Here is a 17,505-nt window from a genome sequence, read left to right as displayed (position 1 = left end):
CCCCCTGCCCCACCCATTTCTTCTCATGACGCCCTCATTCGATGGTGTCGAGAGCAGGTTGGATACCTCCTCCTCCTCCCACCCCTCCCTCCCTCCCACTTTGAAGAGAGAGAGGGAGGGGTAGAAGGAGGAGGAGAACATGACATATACACACAGCCTCGAAGTGACACTGGCAGACGGTGTAGCTCGTTTGACGGAGAGTAACGAGTGTGGACTCTACGATGACTTCGTGTACGTCACATATCATAGATACACTTTTTTTTTACGGTTACTTTTTTTGACCATCCCCACCCCCCCCACCCGTTTTTTATTTGAGTTCATGTTCGATTGTCCCCTCTCATCTCAATCCCTCCTCCTCCTCCTCTTCCTCCTCCACACACACACACACACCGTACGTGCCTGCGTAGGGTGTGGGGTGGGGGAGGGGGGTGAGATGAGATGGATGACGCTGTCCTCACACTTTATGAACTCAGGATGCCAAAGCAGAAGTAAAAATAGTAATAAACGGAAGGATCCGCAGGTGCACGGCAGGGGTGGGTGTGGGTGTCTGCATGAGCCTGTGTATCACATAGAGGGGTATCGCACGAGATCAAAAATGCATGTATATATACATATATATATATATGTACAACAACAGACGGTATTGTCGTTCTTGGTTTCTGCGAGACGCCCCCCCCCCCTTCCTCTACAGTGTCGAGCCCACCTGTAACCACCACCCCCCTCCCAACCACCACCACCACCTCCTCACCCATCTTCGACACAGCGAAGGGGGGAGGGAGGGAGGGAGGGATTGTCAATTCTCTTTGTACTGTGCTCAACAGAACCGAGACGATGCAGTGGATGTGCACGTCTCTCGATTTGACACTCACTATCATACCCTTCTCCTGCCCCCAACCCCAAAATCTGCTTCCCTCGACACCCGCACGCATGTGCGTAGTGCGACCACTTCGCTCCGTTGTACACGCCATCTCTCCCGCCCACGTGTGTGTGTGTGTGTGTGTGCGGAACACAGTGTAGCCAACTAGTCTTCCACCGCCGCTGCTGCTGCTGCTGCCGCCGGCTTTTATCATCATGGGCCGCCTTAAAGTAACCCCAAAAGGGAAGGTGAAGAAGAACATCCCAATCACACGCGTAGGAAAGAAACAATATCTGAAGCGGCGTTTCGCCCACGTCCGCGCCGTGGACGTGGCGGGCGCCAACAACCGCTTCACTCAGAAGTACTTCGAGGGTAATAACACCGCCGAGCAGACGTTCACTCGCCTCGGCCTCGCTGTCGACCCAAGCGCACAGAAATCAGAGACGGAGAAGCGGAAGGCGAAGGTGCGTCCGCAGACGCGTCGAGTCTTCGAGGAGCAGAACGAACTAGCGGAGCACGAAAAGCGGGTGAAGGCAACGAAGATCGGTCGGCCGGTTAGCGAACAGGAAGGATCCACCATCGCGAACCTGATCCAACGGTACGGCACCGATCTGAAGCGCATGACGCTGGACAGAAAGTTGAACCCGTTCCAACTCAACACACGCCAACTGCAGCGTCAAATCGTGAATTACCTCCATTGGGAAAAGGCAGCCTTCCCAAAGGAGTTCGCTGAGGCAGAAGAAAAGGGCTGGTTCTCCATTGAGCAGTTCGCTGACCCGCACCTGCGCTTTGGTCAGCAGGTTTAGCTGCTGCTGTGTGTGTGTGTGTGTGTGGGGGAGGGGGAGCAGGAATCCCCGGTGCTTTGACAATCACCTGTGCGTTTGCGTGGCTTCTTCGCAATAAAATGAATGAGCCTACTCCATTGTGCGGGTGGATAGATGGGGGGAGGGGGAGGGGGAGCAGGAAGAAAAGCAGCTACCCTCCCCTCCGATGGTGGTGCTGGTGTCGCTCGCCCCCCCCCCCTCGCCTTCCCTCCACACCCAGTCACTTGCTCATTCTCTATCTTCTCTGTCGTGTAACCTCGTCAACTAACAACAATGCCCCTCCCTTCTCCTCCAGCCACAACAACTCCACTGTTGGTCCGTCTCTCTCTCTTTGTGATCTCCCTCCTCCGACAGAACCCTTTTTTTTTATTATTCTGGGATGTGTGTGGGGCAGCGGGGAGGGGGAAGGGAGGGGGCCGACGTAAGACGCAACAAACAAAAAAAAGAGAGGGAAGAGGTCACCTCCGAGGGGAGTCCCCCCCCTCCCCTCCCCTTCCTTTCTTGAGTGCGTGTGGTAGGATGGGCCAGAAATCAGATCCGCATCCTAACTCACGAACACACGCCACCTCGTCGCCGGCCGACGCTCCCATGCCCCAGGGGGGTTAGTGCGTTTGCGCGGGAGGTGAGGAGGAATAGGATAAGAGAGAAGAATTGGTGGTGGAGAAACAAAAAAAGAGGAAGCTCGGGTGAGGGGGTTTTACAGCACCCTCTAGTAACTCTTTGTGAACCACTCAAGTCTCTATCTCCTCCCTCCTCCTCCTCCCCCCCCCCCTCCCCCCTGCCCCGCCCCCTCTTCACCACCACCACCACATCGACTCTGTAGACTCGTCTACATGCTGATACGAACACCAACAGCGCCCTCGCTTCTTCTACCTTATCAGACACATATATATATGTGTGTGTGTGTGAATGAATGAATGAATGAACAGCAGCCGCCAACGTCCGCTTCCCCCTCTTTGCGCTTGTCTTCGTCCCCTCCTCTTTCCCACACCTCTGGCGGGCCGTATCTCCGGTAGTCACACGTACGCACCCATTACACACACCATCTAGTGCTAAGAACGTCGCTGTATCCCCCTCCGCCCACCCACCCCACCACCCCCACCCCATCCGCCCACCACCCCCGACGCACACCTCCTCTAGGCGTGGGTCATTGTAGGTACTACATATACACCGTGTTGTATCACCAACAGTAACTGAAGGTATTTAAAAAAAATGGCCTTCCAGCAAGTCGGCACAGGTTTTGTGGATCACTACTACACATACTTCTCCACTCAGCGCAGCCAACTGGCAGGTATCTACCGCCCCAACACACTGCTCACATGGCAGAGAGAACAGATGCAGGGTGTGGACGCAATCATGGCGCGGTTTTCAAATCTCGGCTTTACGGAGGCAGCCTTCAAGCAAGACAACGTTGACTGTCAGCCCTCAATAAGCGGTGGTGTGATGGTCGTTGTGAACGGCGAGGTCAAGTTGAAGGATGAACAACATTCCTTGAAGTTCAATGATGTCTTCCACCTGGCACAGGATAACGGCCAGTGGTATGTCTCAAATCAAATCTTCAACATTGTCGGTGGCGGTGGCCAATGAGCGCTAAACTCGCTTCACCCAAAAGAACCTAACATCGCAGGTGTGATGATGCGCTGTGCCCACCACGACCTCTCCCTCTCCCCTCTCCCTCCCCTCCCCTCCCCCCCCCCTAATCCACTAATCCCCCCTTATCCTATTGTTTCGCCCATACACCTTCATCTTCTCGCTCACACTTGGTGTAGCTCACCTGGCGTGCCACACACACACGCACACACACACACACACAGTTGACCCTGAAACTGTGTGTCCGTCTGCGTGTGTGTGTGTGTGTGTGTGTGTGGTGTGAAGTAAAAACCGAAAGAAAAATACGCCGATCCAGGGGGATTTGGGTGTCGGGGGGTTTTTAGGGTCAGGCGGAAGCGCAGTGATGTGCCAGTGCCTGTGTGTACACGTTTCTGTGCATGTGTGATTGGCTATCATGATTCAAGCGTCTCCATCTCTATAAACAACAACAACAACAACACGCCACCACCACCACCACCCCCCCCCCCCACACACACACACACATCCACACACACACACTAAAAAAAAGGGGGGGTGCCTGCAGGCGTGCGCCGGCAACGACTCTTCCTGCTGTACAGCAGTGCCTGCCAGGTGCGTGTGCGTGTGTGTGTGTGTGTGTGTGTGTGTGTTTTGTGGAGAGCTCGAAATGGTATTTGGGGTCCACCTTGGCATATATGGATAGATACGGAAATACAGACAGACATGTACACACACATATGCATACACATATATAGGTATATATACTCGTGTATATTAGTACGTGGACTTCCCATGGCGCTCGCCTGCACACACACATACACAAACTCCTTCCCTTGCAGTTGCGTTGCCTGGGGTGGATGTGTGTGCCCTGCGTTTGCATGTCAAGTGTCGCGCATGTCTGTCTCATCTCACATGACCGCCCCTCCCTCTCTCCTCCCCCCCCCATCTTACTCTTCCCCTTCGCCGCCTTTTGCCTACGGTTCGGACAGTCTCTCTTCATCGGCTGTTGCCGCCAACCCCACTCCCCCCCCCCCCCCCCCAAAAAAAAAAAGACCGCAAACTCTATCCATGGTGCGACTGTACCACACCACCGTCGAGCCGATGCTTCCGCGAGCTCGCCAGCAAAGCGGCGAAGGGACAGCAGCGGTAGATCTTGCTAGTGCGCTCCACTTCCTGCCTAAGCTAGACTTCCACTGCCACCTGAACGGCAGTGTGTCGGCGCCTCTGTTGGCGCACATGGAGCGGCTTCTCATCCACGGCAGCGCCCCAGTGTCCGGACTGGGTGAGATCAACGGCGGCAGTGCTGACGAAGCAACGCACATCCTCTTCTTCAACTCGCAAGAAAAGCGGATGGAGAACGTCCTCACGTTGTCTCTGGCGGACACGACCGACAGCGCCGCGGCGGCGATCCCAGCGCAACGGATGCACCACTGCTTCACTGTGTTCGATGCCATCTACAAGGTGATGACGAACCTTGCCTTCACCCGACTTGCTGTGCAGGACATGCTCTTCACCAGCGCCGAAGAGAACATATTCGTGATGGAGATTCGAACATCGATGCGGGAGGGGCTGCAGCGCACTTTCCTTAATGACACGGCCAACCAGCCGGTGACGAAGCAGATGTACGTGGACACGGTCATTGAGACAGTCGAGCACATACTCTCCGGTGGTTTGGTGGACTTGGCAACCGGTGAGCTACTCTCTGCGGAGGCCTCAGCTCACATCTTGGCGTGGGGCGCGGCGCCTGTGACGCAGGGAAGCGCACTCTCTGGCGAGGGCGGTGAACAGGCGGCAGCAGCGGCAGCGGCAGCGGCGCAGTGGTGGCAACTGTACGAGCGCATCTACCGCAACCTTCTGCAGCCGCCATCTGTGGCGGCGCCGTGTGACCAAAAACGTCGACGGTACTTCCTCGATCACATCTTCACGAACATGAGGGAGCGCATGCACGTGCGTCTTCTGCTCTCCATCAACCGCGCTGACACTCTGGAAGCCGCCAGGGAAGCCGCACAGATCACCACGCGCACACAGCAACGGCAGACCATGGAGTTTCATTCGTGGTGCGTGGCTCACACGCGAGACCGCGTGGACGAGAAAACGGGGCGGGGCGCGGCCCATTCTCATCCAGCGTCTCCGGGATCACTAGCCGATGTGTCCGCGTCCTTTTCACCTTTACTCAATCGCCGACTGCGCCAGACGTGCTGGGTCACCGGTATGGACCTCTCAGGTAACTGCTACAAGGGCACGTACGCCGAACTAGAGCCAGCGCTGGCTGCTGCGCGAAGGGGCGAGACAGCGGTGCAAGACGGCGACGACTCCACCGGCAGCAGCGGCATACGCGTCACCGCCTCCATCACGACCCACGCAGGGGAAAAAGAAGATCCGCGGGAGCTGCGTGAAATGGTTCGCTTCGCGCCGGATCGTTGGGGACATCTGGTCTTCACGGACACCGAAAATTTGTCTGCTATTCTCGCGGCGCACCAGGGGATCGAGCTGTGCCTCACTAGCAATCTGCTGACGGGAGGCTATTCCCAAGTTGTGGACCACCACCTCGGTGACCTCCTCCGGCTATGGGAGTCCATGCCGGAGAGCCGTCAGCGCCGGGGTGGCCGCGCAGAAAGCGGGACCTCGTTTTCGTGCTACGCGGAAACAGAGGCGCACCGTCTTGCACATCGGCAGGCACGCGCGACTCGTCGCTTTGGCACTCGCATCTCAGTGGCTGAGCCCACAAGGACGGGAGATGCGGATGATGACAGTGATGTAGATCGCACATTCGTGTTGCCAAATATATCCTTCCACACGGATGACCGAGGTGTCTTTGGCACAACGCTCTCCAAAGAGCTTCACTTGGCCTCCCAGCACCCCGCCATTGCGCAGCTGTGCAGGCGGCTGGTGGCGAGCGCGGGCGGTGTGACCAGCGGCGATGCAGCGGCGGAGGCGCCGTCCACAGCTGCTCTCGCACACCTTTTTTGGTTGCTTGAGCGTCTGTCTGTTGCTCAGGTGTTCGAGCTGCCGCTGCCGGTCCAGCTGCTCGCAGCTGCCCTAGGTGATCGCGACCCATGCGCGCTCGACTCGACTCCTGTCTCTGACGACAGTCTGCTCAGCGTTCTACTGGAGTCTGAGACTTGCGACTGGCGTGACTGGGCATCATTCACGCGTCTGTGCAACAGCGTCGCGGATTCGTCACTGGAGTTGACATCGACGCCGCTGCCATCGCGTCTCAGTCGGTGGGAGTGGGCGTGGCTCACGAAGTGTTTTGACGACTACTATGCCTAGCATGGTGATGCAATGTCGATCCACCCACCCACCCCAGCAAAAAAAAAAAAAATCCCAACCCCTTTGAGTGGTCAACGGAATGAGAAGGTGCTTGATCGCTAGCGCTATAAATACCCGGCATGTCGGCATCCCCTCACCACGTACACTTGAGGTGGTAGGCCAGGTTGTCAGTGAATTGCCTCAACCGCTACCCCACCCCACCACCACCACCACCACCACAGCGGCTCCTGCACTTACGTGTGTGTGTATGTGTGTGTGTGTGAAGAGGGGGGGGAGGGCGAGTAGAAACAGAGACATGCGGATCATGAAGGCGAAAGCACGACTTCTGCTGGAAAGGAGATCGGTTAAGTCCCATAAATACACACACACACACACACACACACACACTTCATGCTTCCTTCTCATGAAGAGGATTCTCGTTGCCCTCCGTCATGTACAGTACCTCTTGGGTTGTCTTTGAAGTGTTTGACTGCCCACCCACCCCACCCCACCCCACCTTACCCCTCCCCTCTCTCCTCTCCCCTCCCCCTCCCCTCTTTGGCTCAATCGGCCCTCCTTTTGACTTCTATCTGCCATCTACCCCCTCCGCGCACACGTGGAAAATAACGGCAGGGTTATACATACATGTTTTTTATTACACACATACATACATATATATGTGTGTCTGTGTACGCGAGTGTCTCTCACATAGATATATTATTTATTTTTATTTTGAAACGAGGGAAAAGACCAGTGGAGAGGGTGATCCGACAAGAGGCGCAGAGAAACCACCGCACGCACCCGCGCACACGCAGACAGATATATACAAGTGGGAGTGTGACGAAGGGCATTATCCTGGTGCATCCATATTGTGTGTGTGTGTGTACATATATGTCGTACGTGCTCTCTTATTCATGTAACGTCTGCTCCTCCTGTCCCTCCCCCCCCCCCCCCCGCTGCTTTGCGTGCAGATCCGCACGCACGCACGCACACACACACATACACACTGCCTTTTTTATTTGTCTTCCTCTTTATCTTTAGAGGTAGAGGAAGGGAACTACCTTTGCTCGAGTGAATAAATCAACAACGATAGCGGGAGGGGCGGGTACGCGGACTGTCAGTCGGAGAGACGGTGTACGTGTGTGTCCTGCCCTCCCCTCCCTTTTCATATGCGTGGACTACACAGACAGACACACACACACACACATCCACTCCGACCCCACGACACGTACACACCACCGACTTCACTTCCCTCGCTCTCTCTTTTTTCTTTTTTTTTTGCTGTGAGGTCGTTGCTGTTCGCTATATACCTCCTATCGGCCATACCCCTCAACCCACCCCCACACCACTTCTCCGCCCTCTCGTGTTTTATGTAGAAGTTGCCTCTTCCGTGTATGGTTCATGCTGAGCACACGACAAGTGCCTCCTCCAATACAATCGTCGTCGCCGTCAGCAGCAGCAGCGTTGTTGTTGGTCTCTACGACAACACCCGCTTCTGTGGACTCTTTTTTTTGTGTCTGCCCCTCTCTCTCTCTGCCCACCACGCCCCATCCAACTACCAGGACGACGGTCGCCACCGCCAGCCGCACAAAGCACGGAAGGTCGTGCGTACACAACAGTCCACACTGCAGGAAGGGGAGAAAGGGAAGACGGCAAGGCGCCGACAGGGACACCTCTTCCATCATCCCCATCCCTTACTCACGAGGCCCGTGGACCCGCCGACGCCCCTTATCCTCTGCGCTGCGTGTCATTGATCTGCGCTGTATGCGAACGTGTCTGTGCTGTCACGCCAGCCTACTTTCCTGTCACAGCACACCACATTATCTAGTTGAACTCTACCTTTGCTCTGCCTTACCTTCTTTGTGTGTGTGTGTGTGTGTGTCTGAACAGGGGGGAGGGGGGGTCCAGACTTACTTTGTCTTCCCTGTCAGTTTTTTTTTTGTGTGTGTCCCCCCCCCCCGACGCCCCCCTTCCCCTTACTTTTTTCTCCACTCCCTGCTGCTCAGTCTTGTCTCTCCGCCTTTTTTCCTCTGCACGAGTGTGTGTGTGTGTGTGTGTGTGTGTGCAAGTAAGCGGATGTGTGGTATGTAGTGCGCGCTCCACCCACCTCTCCACCATCCCCACTCCAACGCGTCGTTTTTCTAGGTGCTGCTAGTGCTGTCTGTCCATCTGTGGGTCCGAGCCCCCTTTCACACACACACACTCTCCCTTCCCCCCCTCCCCTCCCCTCCCCTCCCAGACAACCCCCCCCCCAAATATGCCCCCAAAAAAACGCAAAGTGCTGGCGTCAAAGGCAACGACCACCGCCGCAGCTGCAAAGAAACGCGCATCAAAGACTGCAAAAAGCGGTCCACGAAGTTCAACTGGCAAGGGACACGCGGCGCAGCGACCCCGCGCCACACGAGCCTCGCGGAAGGCTTCGAAAGCGGCAACGCACCGGGCAAGTGTTCTGGAGGTCGCCACCACCACCGTCGCCAGCAAAACGAAGCGGCAGGTACAAACGCCGAGCAGCACCAGCAGCAACAGCCACAGAAACACTTGTGCCTCATCACCGCAGTCGCCAAAACCCTCACGGAGTCGTCAGGCAGCTGCGCAAACCCCTGCCAAGGGTCCAGTAAGACGCAGGTCGACATCGGCACTGGCTGCCACCACGAAAGCAGCGGCTCCGACAACCCTGGCACCCGTCACCAGGCCGCGTCGCGACACCGCCACAGCCAAACCGCCGCCTCGAGAAAACAAGGAACTCAACGAAGGCTGCGCGGCGAAAGGAAAAACGAAGCGCACCGAGAACAAAAATGGGGCCAGGGAAGGGGGCGACGCGGCGGCAGCATCGCCGCCATCAAGGTCTACAGTACAGACGTCGATGGTCACGACGACGCGAGCGACGCAGCCCATCACCGTGGTGACAACCGACGGCGATAGCGAAGAGGGGGTCAGTGATATCGAGGACACACTTCTCTTCTGCAGCGACGTCGATATCACTGACGTCGTCCACACCGCAGGATGCAACGACGGCGCTCGTCAGACTCACCGCGGCGCTTCATCAACGTCGCCTCACCGGTCACGCACAGCGTCAGCTGCCACAGGAGTGGAGCGGTGTCTCTTGAAGTCCTCAAAGGCGTCGCCAACGTCTACTCTTCCACTTCTGCGTCGCGAATCTGCCAGCCGGGAAAGCAGCAGCGCCACTCTCGACCTTTGTCATTGCACGGCATCGCCACCGCCCTCGCTTCAACCGACTCAGTGTGCCACCCATACCCAGCGACATCATGGAAACAGCAGCGACTCCCTCAGCCGTCATAGCGCTGAGAGCAGCCCAGAGGCCCTCACGGGGGACAGTGAAAGCAAGCGCCGCAGCCACTGGTGGCAGAAGCAGTTTTTAACCGGTGGCACCCCCGCCACGCAGAGTCTGCGCGGAGAGGGCGAGAGGGCGCTGCTTCAGGACGACAGCAATGAACGCGCCGGCATTCCATCACCTCATGCAGCGCAGACAGTCAAGCGACTCTTTGTCAAACCCACGCGCTCCCTCACTCCAACCTCCCCGAACAACTCGCCCAACGACACTCTCATCATGGGCCCCGGCAGCGAGGTGGACGGCGTTGGAGAAAAAGATGCGCAGGGACCTCGCCGACGGCAGCAGCGACACCACGATATCTTGTCAACTCCCATAGACTCCAGCAGCGCTACCACCTCCAGTACAAGCCAGAGCTGGTGGAGCCTGGGGACGTCAAGCGATGCTCTGCCGCCACCACCAGGCTCTGCCGGAGCTATCCCACCGTCTCCACCCCCCTCGCCGGAGTCGCGTCCCAGTACCGCAGTCGGTACAGGTGCGCCCTCCTGCTGGGCATCGGCATCGCCGGTATCGACACAATCGATGGCAGTAAAGGACAACGACGTCTCCGCCTCAAGGCACCCAGAGGCTGTGGCGCCCACAATGCAGCCCTTCCCCGCTCCGGCGGGGCATCTGCGGATGAGCGGCAACACGAGCCGCCAGTGCTCCCCCTCCTCTTCAGCTTCCCCATACTCGTGGCTGAAGCGAACGGTGGGCAGGGGAGTAGGGGAGGTGAGCCACTCCGCCGCGCCGACACAGTCCATGGCCTCACCCCCCTCTGCTGCCAACACGCTCCTCCAGCAGCAATGGCCAGCGTACGCATACCGCCACCTGGGACCTACCACCTCGCTCTCCTCGCCGCTCTCGCAGCTTGCCGATATGGAGATGATGATGAACGCCGACGCTGGTGCGGAAGGCGGCCACGACCTGACGGGAGCGACCCCACAGCAACCGCGGCTGCGAGAGCCGCCCCCTGTGTGGCGCTCCCCGCAGGCCTCGCAACTGCCAAGATCGCTGAGCGTCTCACCAGCGTCTCTGCGCGGTGAAGGCTGTGGGAGCATCGTGAGATCCGACAACACTTCGTTTCTTTCCCAACCGCTGCAGCAAACGCCGCCTGCTGCACCCTCTGCGTTTCCCATTCATAGCATGCCTGGAGAAGCAACGCAGACCTTCATCCAGGCCCCCACAAACGCGGCAGCAAGTGGCCCACAGGCCTCATTGCACAACGTGCCGAGCGGCTCGGCTGCAGCGCTGGCCGCTGGTCGACCATCGACGCAACTCATCCGGAAAGCGGCGGCAACACGGCCCCTGGCCTCTCCTGGCACCATGTGGATCTACCTAGACGACGACGACAACAGCGAAGGCGGCGATGACGGTGGGGGGAACACCCCGACAGGCGCGCCACTCAACGACGGCACCGATTTTACGGCCGTCTCTGTGAAGAGAGAACGTGACGCCGATGCGGAGGAGGGGGTTCTCGGGGCTGTGTGGACGCCACTTGGACGTGGAGCACCTGCCGGCGCGTCGTCCTCGCCAGCGAGGTTGCTACAGGATGGAGGGATGGCATTGGGTGACGAAGAAGCGACGCAAGTTCATGGGAAACTGCGAAGTCGACCTCCCAGTCTGGAAAAGGCAAACAGCAGCGGCGCTGACCCCCGTGTCGATGAATCAGGCATTCCCGCTTCAACGCCATCGGGGCACGTTCGCCGCAAGCCGCAAGCCGAAAGTACCTACCCCATCGCTGAGATTTTGTCCCCGACTTTCCGCCCCCGTCGGCGTCCTGTGGAGACGTCAGGCGACACGATCCCAGTTGCCGGCGCCCGCGGGGCTTTCTGCCAGTGGCCGTCGTCGATCGAACCAGCGCCCCATTGCTACATCAATATGGATGACGAAACAGAGGAGGACGATGGGGAGGCCGACGAAGCACCGCCACGCCAGCGCGCCCGAGAATCACCGGCACGAGCGGCGGTGCCGACTGCAGCTAAACCACTTCACGCGTCGTCAGTGAGGGGCGCACAAATGCATGGGCAGCTGTCGCTGCCGTTGATCATCGACGACGACGACGACGATGACGTCGACGACAGTGACGTCGCCGGCACGCGGGAAGGTGATGGTGAGGCGCACAAGGGGGAGTGTGGTGCTCCGGTGACGAACGACGAAGCGCAACCTTCGCAGCAGCACAAACGGCAGAGAAGCATCCGTGTGGAAGGGACAAACAAAGCCGTCGCCAAGGAGGGGGGGGACCACGACGAACTCCTCCAGAGCCCACAAAAGCCGCACGTAAAAGACTTCATTTTCCCAAACCGACTCGATCCCGAGCGGCGCCCCTCCAGCCCCCTCTATCAAAGTATACACGCCTATCAGCGCCAGTATCAACAACAACAACAACAGCAGCAGCAGCAGCAATGGTCGCAGGGAAAAAGTACGAAGGAACCTGCAGAACGGTACGCTGCCGCCGATACCCCTGAGTTGTTGCAAGGAGACCTCACCGCTGACGGTCACCGTCTTGCGCGAAATGCAGGGGCTCGAGAGGAGGTACGTAGAGACACAAGGGAGGCCTCCACGTGGATCATGACAGACGAGGTCAGCCAGGCGGGGCAAAAGCGCGGTCGGGCAGGGGACGCCGAAAGGGAAGCGGCGGTGTCGGCCCCGGCGCTCCCAGACTGGGGTCGACCCGCCGACACACTTTTGCGTGACTTCTTTCCCACCAAATTCACCAAGAAGAGCTTCATGCAGGCGGCTAAGAATGTCATGTCCCCGATGCATTTTCTAGAGGCCGGCGACTTCTGGGCCGCCTTCACCTCGGTCGAGTTCGTTGGGGAGGGAAGCTTCGGGCTGGTATGGCGCTGCCTCACGGTGGACGGAGACCTCGTCGCAGTCAAGTCGTGTCCCATCATTCTGCGGACCAAGGCGAACATCGAAGACTCGTTCTCCACGATACGCGAGATCGCGACGATGCGCTTCCTGAACGAAATGCAGGTTCCCTATGTGCTTCCGCTGCACAGCGCCTTCTTTGTACATGAGAGGGAGGCACTGCCGCCTTTGGCGCAGGAGGCGCTTGAGTGGCGCCGGCAGCTTCGCAAGAAAGCCGAAGATGCAGCTCTAGAGGTGGAAGTAAAACTACTGGGCCGTGGTGGACACCGCCGCGCCTTGCACACGCCGACCGAGGGGGACGCCGAGGACGCCCCGCTGACGTTGGAGCAACAGGTGGCGGCGCAGATGGAACGGCTGGCTGCTGAGGAGGGACCCGAGGAGCAGGCGACGCGGGCTCGGCTGCAGTCAGTTCGCCTGCCACGTTTTCTCTCCATCAGCCACGACGACTTGATCCAGAGCGACGCAACCGCGTTTCTCGTGATGGAGCTGTGCGACGGTGACCTGGAGGGCATCGCGCGCAGTGACGGCATTGCGAAGGGCGTGGTGTACTGCGTGAGCACGGCGCTTGCAGCGATGCACGAGCTGGGCCTACTCCACCTCGACCTCAAGCCGAGCAATATTCTGTTCGCCTTTGAGCACGGACCCTCGCAGCAGCGGCCACAGCAGTCAAGTACGCCGGGCAACGCGACGAACGCTGTCAAGTTTTATCTCTCCGACTTTGGTAACTGCCGCCTCGTCGGCCCAGACCCCATGGCTGAGGTCCAAGAGTCCTACGGCACCTTCGAGTACATGGACTTGCGCGCGCTGCGCGACGCCGTGTGTGGGCGTCCAACCGATGCCTTCAGTCTCGGTGCCACGCTCTACGAGCTGCTCTACGGTAAGCGACTGTACCCCAAGTGCGTGAACCCACGCTGCAGGAACGAGGAGGACCACTCACGCGAGTGCTATGTCGAGGCTGCGAGTCAGCCTGTTGCGTTGCCTACGCTGGGACCTCTCGCGGCAACAGCGGTGGTGGCGCCGGTGCCCACGGTGGGCCTTGACGTCCCTGCCGATGGACACACGCACGGCCGGCATGCACATGGCGGCACTAGTGGCAACAGCAGCTCAACTCTGACTCCTCTGCAGTGCCTCACATTGGCGCTTCTGCAGCAGTCGTGGTCTGAGCGCATGACCGCTGAAGAGTGCCGCTGCTACCTCGTACAAACCTTCCACATCACACAAACGGAAACTCTGATCCCCTGAAAGGAAGGAGGGGGGAGGGAGAGAGAGAGGGGGTGTAGTGGTCGCTGCCCCACCCCCCACCCACCCTCGTATTGTCTGCAAACTTTGTACACATCTCCCACGTGGTGTGGATCCCTTGAACGCATGCATGCGTGTATACAGAAAGAGAAAGAGAGAGAGCTCCCTCTCCTCCACGCCCTTCTGTGATGATCGATGTGAAATGATGTGCACGTGGCGATGAGCGCTGGTGTGTGTGTGTGTGTGTGTCTGTGTGTGTGTCGTCGGGGACTGGGAGAGTAGAAGGAAGGAGGGGCGCCGGGGGGATTCGAAACAACACAAAAACAAAAGTGTACGCGTGTTCCTTCAATCTGTCTTGCGCTTCACCTTTGTCTATTCCATAGCGTGAACGCACACATCGCCCGAAATTCTGGGCGGTGAGAACACGTGACAGAATAGAAAATGGAAGAAAGTTTTATTGGGGGAGAGGGAGAGAGGAGAGGCACCGATGCGGTGATTGTCTTAAGCTGCACCAGCTGCCCCCCCCCCTACTCCCTCTCCCGTAAGCATGTGGCGGTGAGCTATCAGTAGTCCACACAATCACACACGTGTGTGTGTGTGTGTGATAATCTTCATACCACCTTTGTTTTTATTTTGCTCTGCATCAAAATCCCTTCTTGTCTCTCCCTCTCTCTCGGCTTCGCCTTTATTTAGTACTCCTCTGCCCCCTCTGCCCCCCTCCCCCCCCCCTCCCTCTGCCCCCCTCCCTATACCGCCGTGACAGGCCGTTTCGTCCTTTTTCCCCGGCCATGTACCAAATGCCCACACTGGCACGCACGACGGGGTGCACGGCTGCAGTGGCGCTGGCATCTCACCGACGCCGCCTGCACGCGACCGCAGCTTTTCGAGATTTTCCAAAGAGCTCGACAACATCGCTACACACAAGCGCACGTGCGTCGGCAGCCACAGCGGCAGCGTCTGGAGTTGGCAGCGGCAGCGGCAGCAGCAGCGGTGTCGGCGATGGGAATCGCAGTCGTGCACCGCCTCTCTATGATCCCATGCTCACCTCCCGTTCTTTTGCGAGCGGTTACACATCCGGCATCTCCCCGCACTCCTCCTCCCTGGCGAGCCCCACACCACCGCCCCGTACCGCGATGACGACACCTGGTGCTTCGCCAGGCGGCGTGGAGTACACCAAGAAGCGGCAAGACGACGCGGAGGCCTCTGAGCTTCGCCGCCGCGTGGTACAGCGGGCAACAGATGCGCAGCGCGCCGGGCAGGAACCGCTGGAGCGTCACGGGGATCTCAGCGAGAGGGACAGGTGGTGGCCGCCGGAAAACCAGAACTGGTCTGGCCGCATGTTCGGCTCCCCATTTGACAAAAACAAAAAGAAGCTCGACGGCATGTTTGTGCCTGAGCTGAAGGAGGTGTTGAGCCCTGAGAAGCCCCTGGAGCTGAGCTACGAGGGTGACCACTTCTTCATCAACCCCGACCTCCACATGGCGGACGAGACCTTCGAGGAGACGCGGCGCTTTGTTCCGCCGCCGAGCTTCGACCCCGCCGTGGACGATATCGACGACGACGGCTTCACGGACAGCAAAGTGATGTTTGACATCCAAGCGGCCCTGGAGGACGACAGAAAGCGGCTGGAGGCCTTCGGCAACCCCATGACGGTGGAGGACCAAGTGGATCACCTCCTCGCCCCCCAGCGCGACGGACAGGAGAACATCCAGCAGCGACAGGAGTTCAATGGGTTTGTGCACTGGGGGCTGCTCCATGGTGCACACATGGTGTTGGAGGAAAATCAAGAAACCAAGCGCGCACACGAGTTTGTGAACCGCTACATGCGCGATATCGACCTCTTTGAGAAGTGGCTGGAGCATCCAAAGGTGCGGGCGCACATCCAGAAAAAGTTTGGGATCGACATGTCCGCCAAGTTTGACAAGCTAATGGCACTGACCATGGCCATGTACACGCGGTCGAAGATACAAGTGTACGAGGACGACCCGGCCGGAGCCCTAAAGTCCCTGACGGCCAGCATGAGCTTCATTACGGAAGGGGCAGACCTGAAAAAAGAGCGCCATCGAAAGGCTCTTGGTGCAGTGCTGGTCGCGCGCGGCATGATCTACTGCAAGTTGAAGTCGTTTGACCGCGCCGACGACGACCTGACGCGTGCGCTGGCTTTTGTCAAGGCGAACCGCTCCGCCACGTTGTATCAGCTCCGCGCGGAGGCGAGGGAGGCATTGGGTCGCGTGGATGAAGCTCGCGCCGACGAGGAGCGCGCGGCACAGATTTGGGAGGAAGCGGAAACCATTACACCTGGCATGGATGGTACGCCGCGCAAGTTTGTGACGTGACCTCGCTCACCCACACGTGTGTACCTGCTGCTGCTGCTGCTGCTGCCACCCTTACCCCATTCCACCCCACCCTCTCTCTCTCCCCCCCCCTCCCCTCGCCTATTGGGGATTGGAAAAAAAAAGCCGCTCTATATTATAGCGCCTCGGCGGTAGTCGTGTCTTTTTTTTGGACCGACGAGTGTGTCTTGCTCTGGGAAGATGTCGTTTGACGTGATGACGGTGGACTCTTCGTCTGTTTTTTTTTTCTTTGTCCATTTACATATATACACACACACGCAGTAGAGAAAACACAAGGCATGCAACAGGAGGACGGTGGCAACAGTAGCATCAGCAAAAGCTGCAGCTCTGTGCTGTTGCAGCCGCCCACCAACCCCACGCCACTCCCCCCCCTTTCATCTCTTCTCGGCATTGACGCGCTTCACAGTTAGGGAAAACGTCGTCGTGTACCCACATCAGCGCATGCAACTCCTCTCATGTGCCCCTCCCCTCCTACTCCCACCTTCTTTTTTTCCCACCCGACCCTCCGGCTCAAAACCCTGTTTGTGTACTCCCTCTGCACACGTGTTTCTCTCTCTCTGTTTCTGGCCTTGCCTGTATATATATATACACATATATATTTATGTACACACATATACATATATGCCTACATTATATATATATATGTGTATATATATATTGGTGTGTGTACTGCGAGGTACTGCAACCCCCCCCACAGGTGTGAACTCGTCAAAGTGCTCATCTGCCGACACCTTCTGTCTTGCGCCAGCAGCAGCAGCAGCAGCAGCACCAACGAGCGACACCGTTGAAGAGTAAGGACCCTGAACGGAGTTGCTGCTGTACCGGTGTGTGTGTATGTGTGTGTGCGTGCGTGCGTGCATGGCTGTGCCGCTGCAGCGAGTGTGTGCCGTCGCCGTTTGTGCACTGCGCCACCCCCCCCCCCAACCTCACACACACACGCGCGCACCTTCACAAGCACGCACGTATGTGCATGGGAGAGGAGGCCACCGGCACCTCCGTTCTCATTGTCCTTCCCCCCCCCCCCACCCCACCCCAGCAGCGTTTCTTCACGCTCTCGTCGTCTCTGATCCGACCTGCTGCGCAACCAACACACTCATCAACCGTCTTCACACACACACACACACATACACACACCGAGTATCTTTCTCATACACATTTTCTTCTGTGTCTGTGTTAACCTTGCTGGACGGCTCCCTTCGTTAGATTAGC

At 58.2% G+C, this 17,505-nt stretch overlaps 5 protein-coding genes across 5 annotated transcripts; all 5 read left to right on the top strand.

Moving 5' to 3' along the window:
• Positions 1-1,071: 1,071 nt before the first annotated feature.
• Positions 1,072-1,662, top strand: JKF63_07646 (uncharacterized protein; the record flags this gene model as incomplete). Its single annotated transcript, XM_067903578.1, has 1 exon — positions 1,072-1,662. The coding sequence occupies one exon, from the start codon at positions 1,072-1,074 to the stop codon at positions 1,660-1,662; it is 591 nt and encodes a 196-aa protein (XP_067759059.1).
• A 1,230-nt stretch (positions 1,663-2,892) lies between these two features.
• Positions 2,893-3,267, top strand: JKF63_07645 (uncharacterized protein; the record flags this gene model as incomplete). Its single annotated transcript, XM_067903577.1, has 1 exon — positions 2,893-3,267. One exon carries the CDS (start codon positions 2,893-2,895, stop codon positions 3,265-3,267), a length of 375 nt encoding a protein of 124 aa, XP_067759058.1.
• Positions 3,268-4,317: 1,050 nt separating this feature from the next.
• On the top strand, positions 4,318-6,522 carry JKF63_07644 (uncharacterized protein; the record flags this gene model as incomplete). The annotated part of the gene is made up of 1 exon (XM_067903576.1): positions 4,318-6,522. One exon carries the CDS (start codon positions 4,318-4,320, stop codon positions 6,520-6,522), a length of 2,205 nt encoding a protein of 734 aa, XP_067759057.1.
• Positions 6,523-8,758: 2,236 nt separating this feature from the next.
• Positions 8,759-13,945, top strand: JKF63_07643 (uncharacterized protein; the record flags this gene model as incomplete). The annotated part of the gene is made up of 3 exons (XM_067903575.1): positions 8,759-9,741; positions 9,781-11,974; positions 12,005-13,945. 3 exons carry the CDS (start codon positions 8,759-8,761, stop codon positions 13,943-13,945), a joined length of 5,118 nt encoding a protein of 1,705 aa, XP_067759056.1.
• Positions 13,946-14,730: 785 nt separating this feature from the next.
• Positions 14,731-16,278, top strand: JKF63_07642 (uncharacterized protein; the record flags this gene model as incomplete). The annotated part of the gene is made up of 1 exon (XM_067903574.1): positions 14,731-16,278. One exon carries the CDS (start codon positions 14,731-14,733, stop codon positions 16,276-16,278), a length of 1,548 nt encoding a protein of 515 aa, XP_067759055.1.
• Between the last annotated feature and the right edge of the window lie 1,227 nt (positions 16,279-17,505).

The sequence above is a fragment of the Porcisia hertigi genome, chromosome 10 (genome assembly GCF_017918235.1).
Source record: "Porcisia hertigi strain C119 chromosome 10, whole genome shotgun sequence".
Lineage (NCBI taxonomy): Eukaryota > Euglenozoa > Kinetoplastea > Trypanosomatida > Trypanosomatidae > Porcisia > Porcisia hertigi.
Note: the sequence above shows the minus strand (reverse complement) of the source record. Positions and strands in the feature narration are given on the sequence as shown.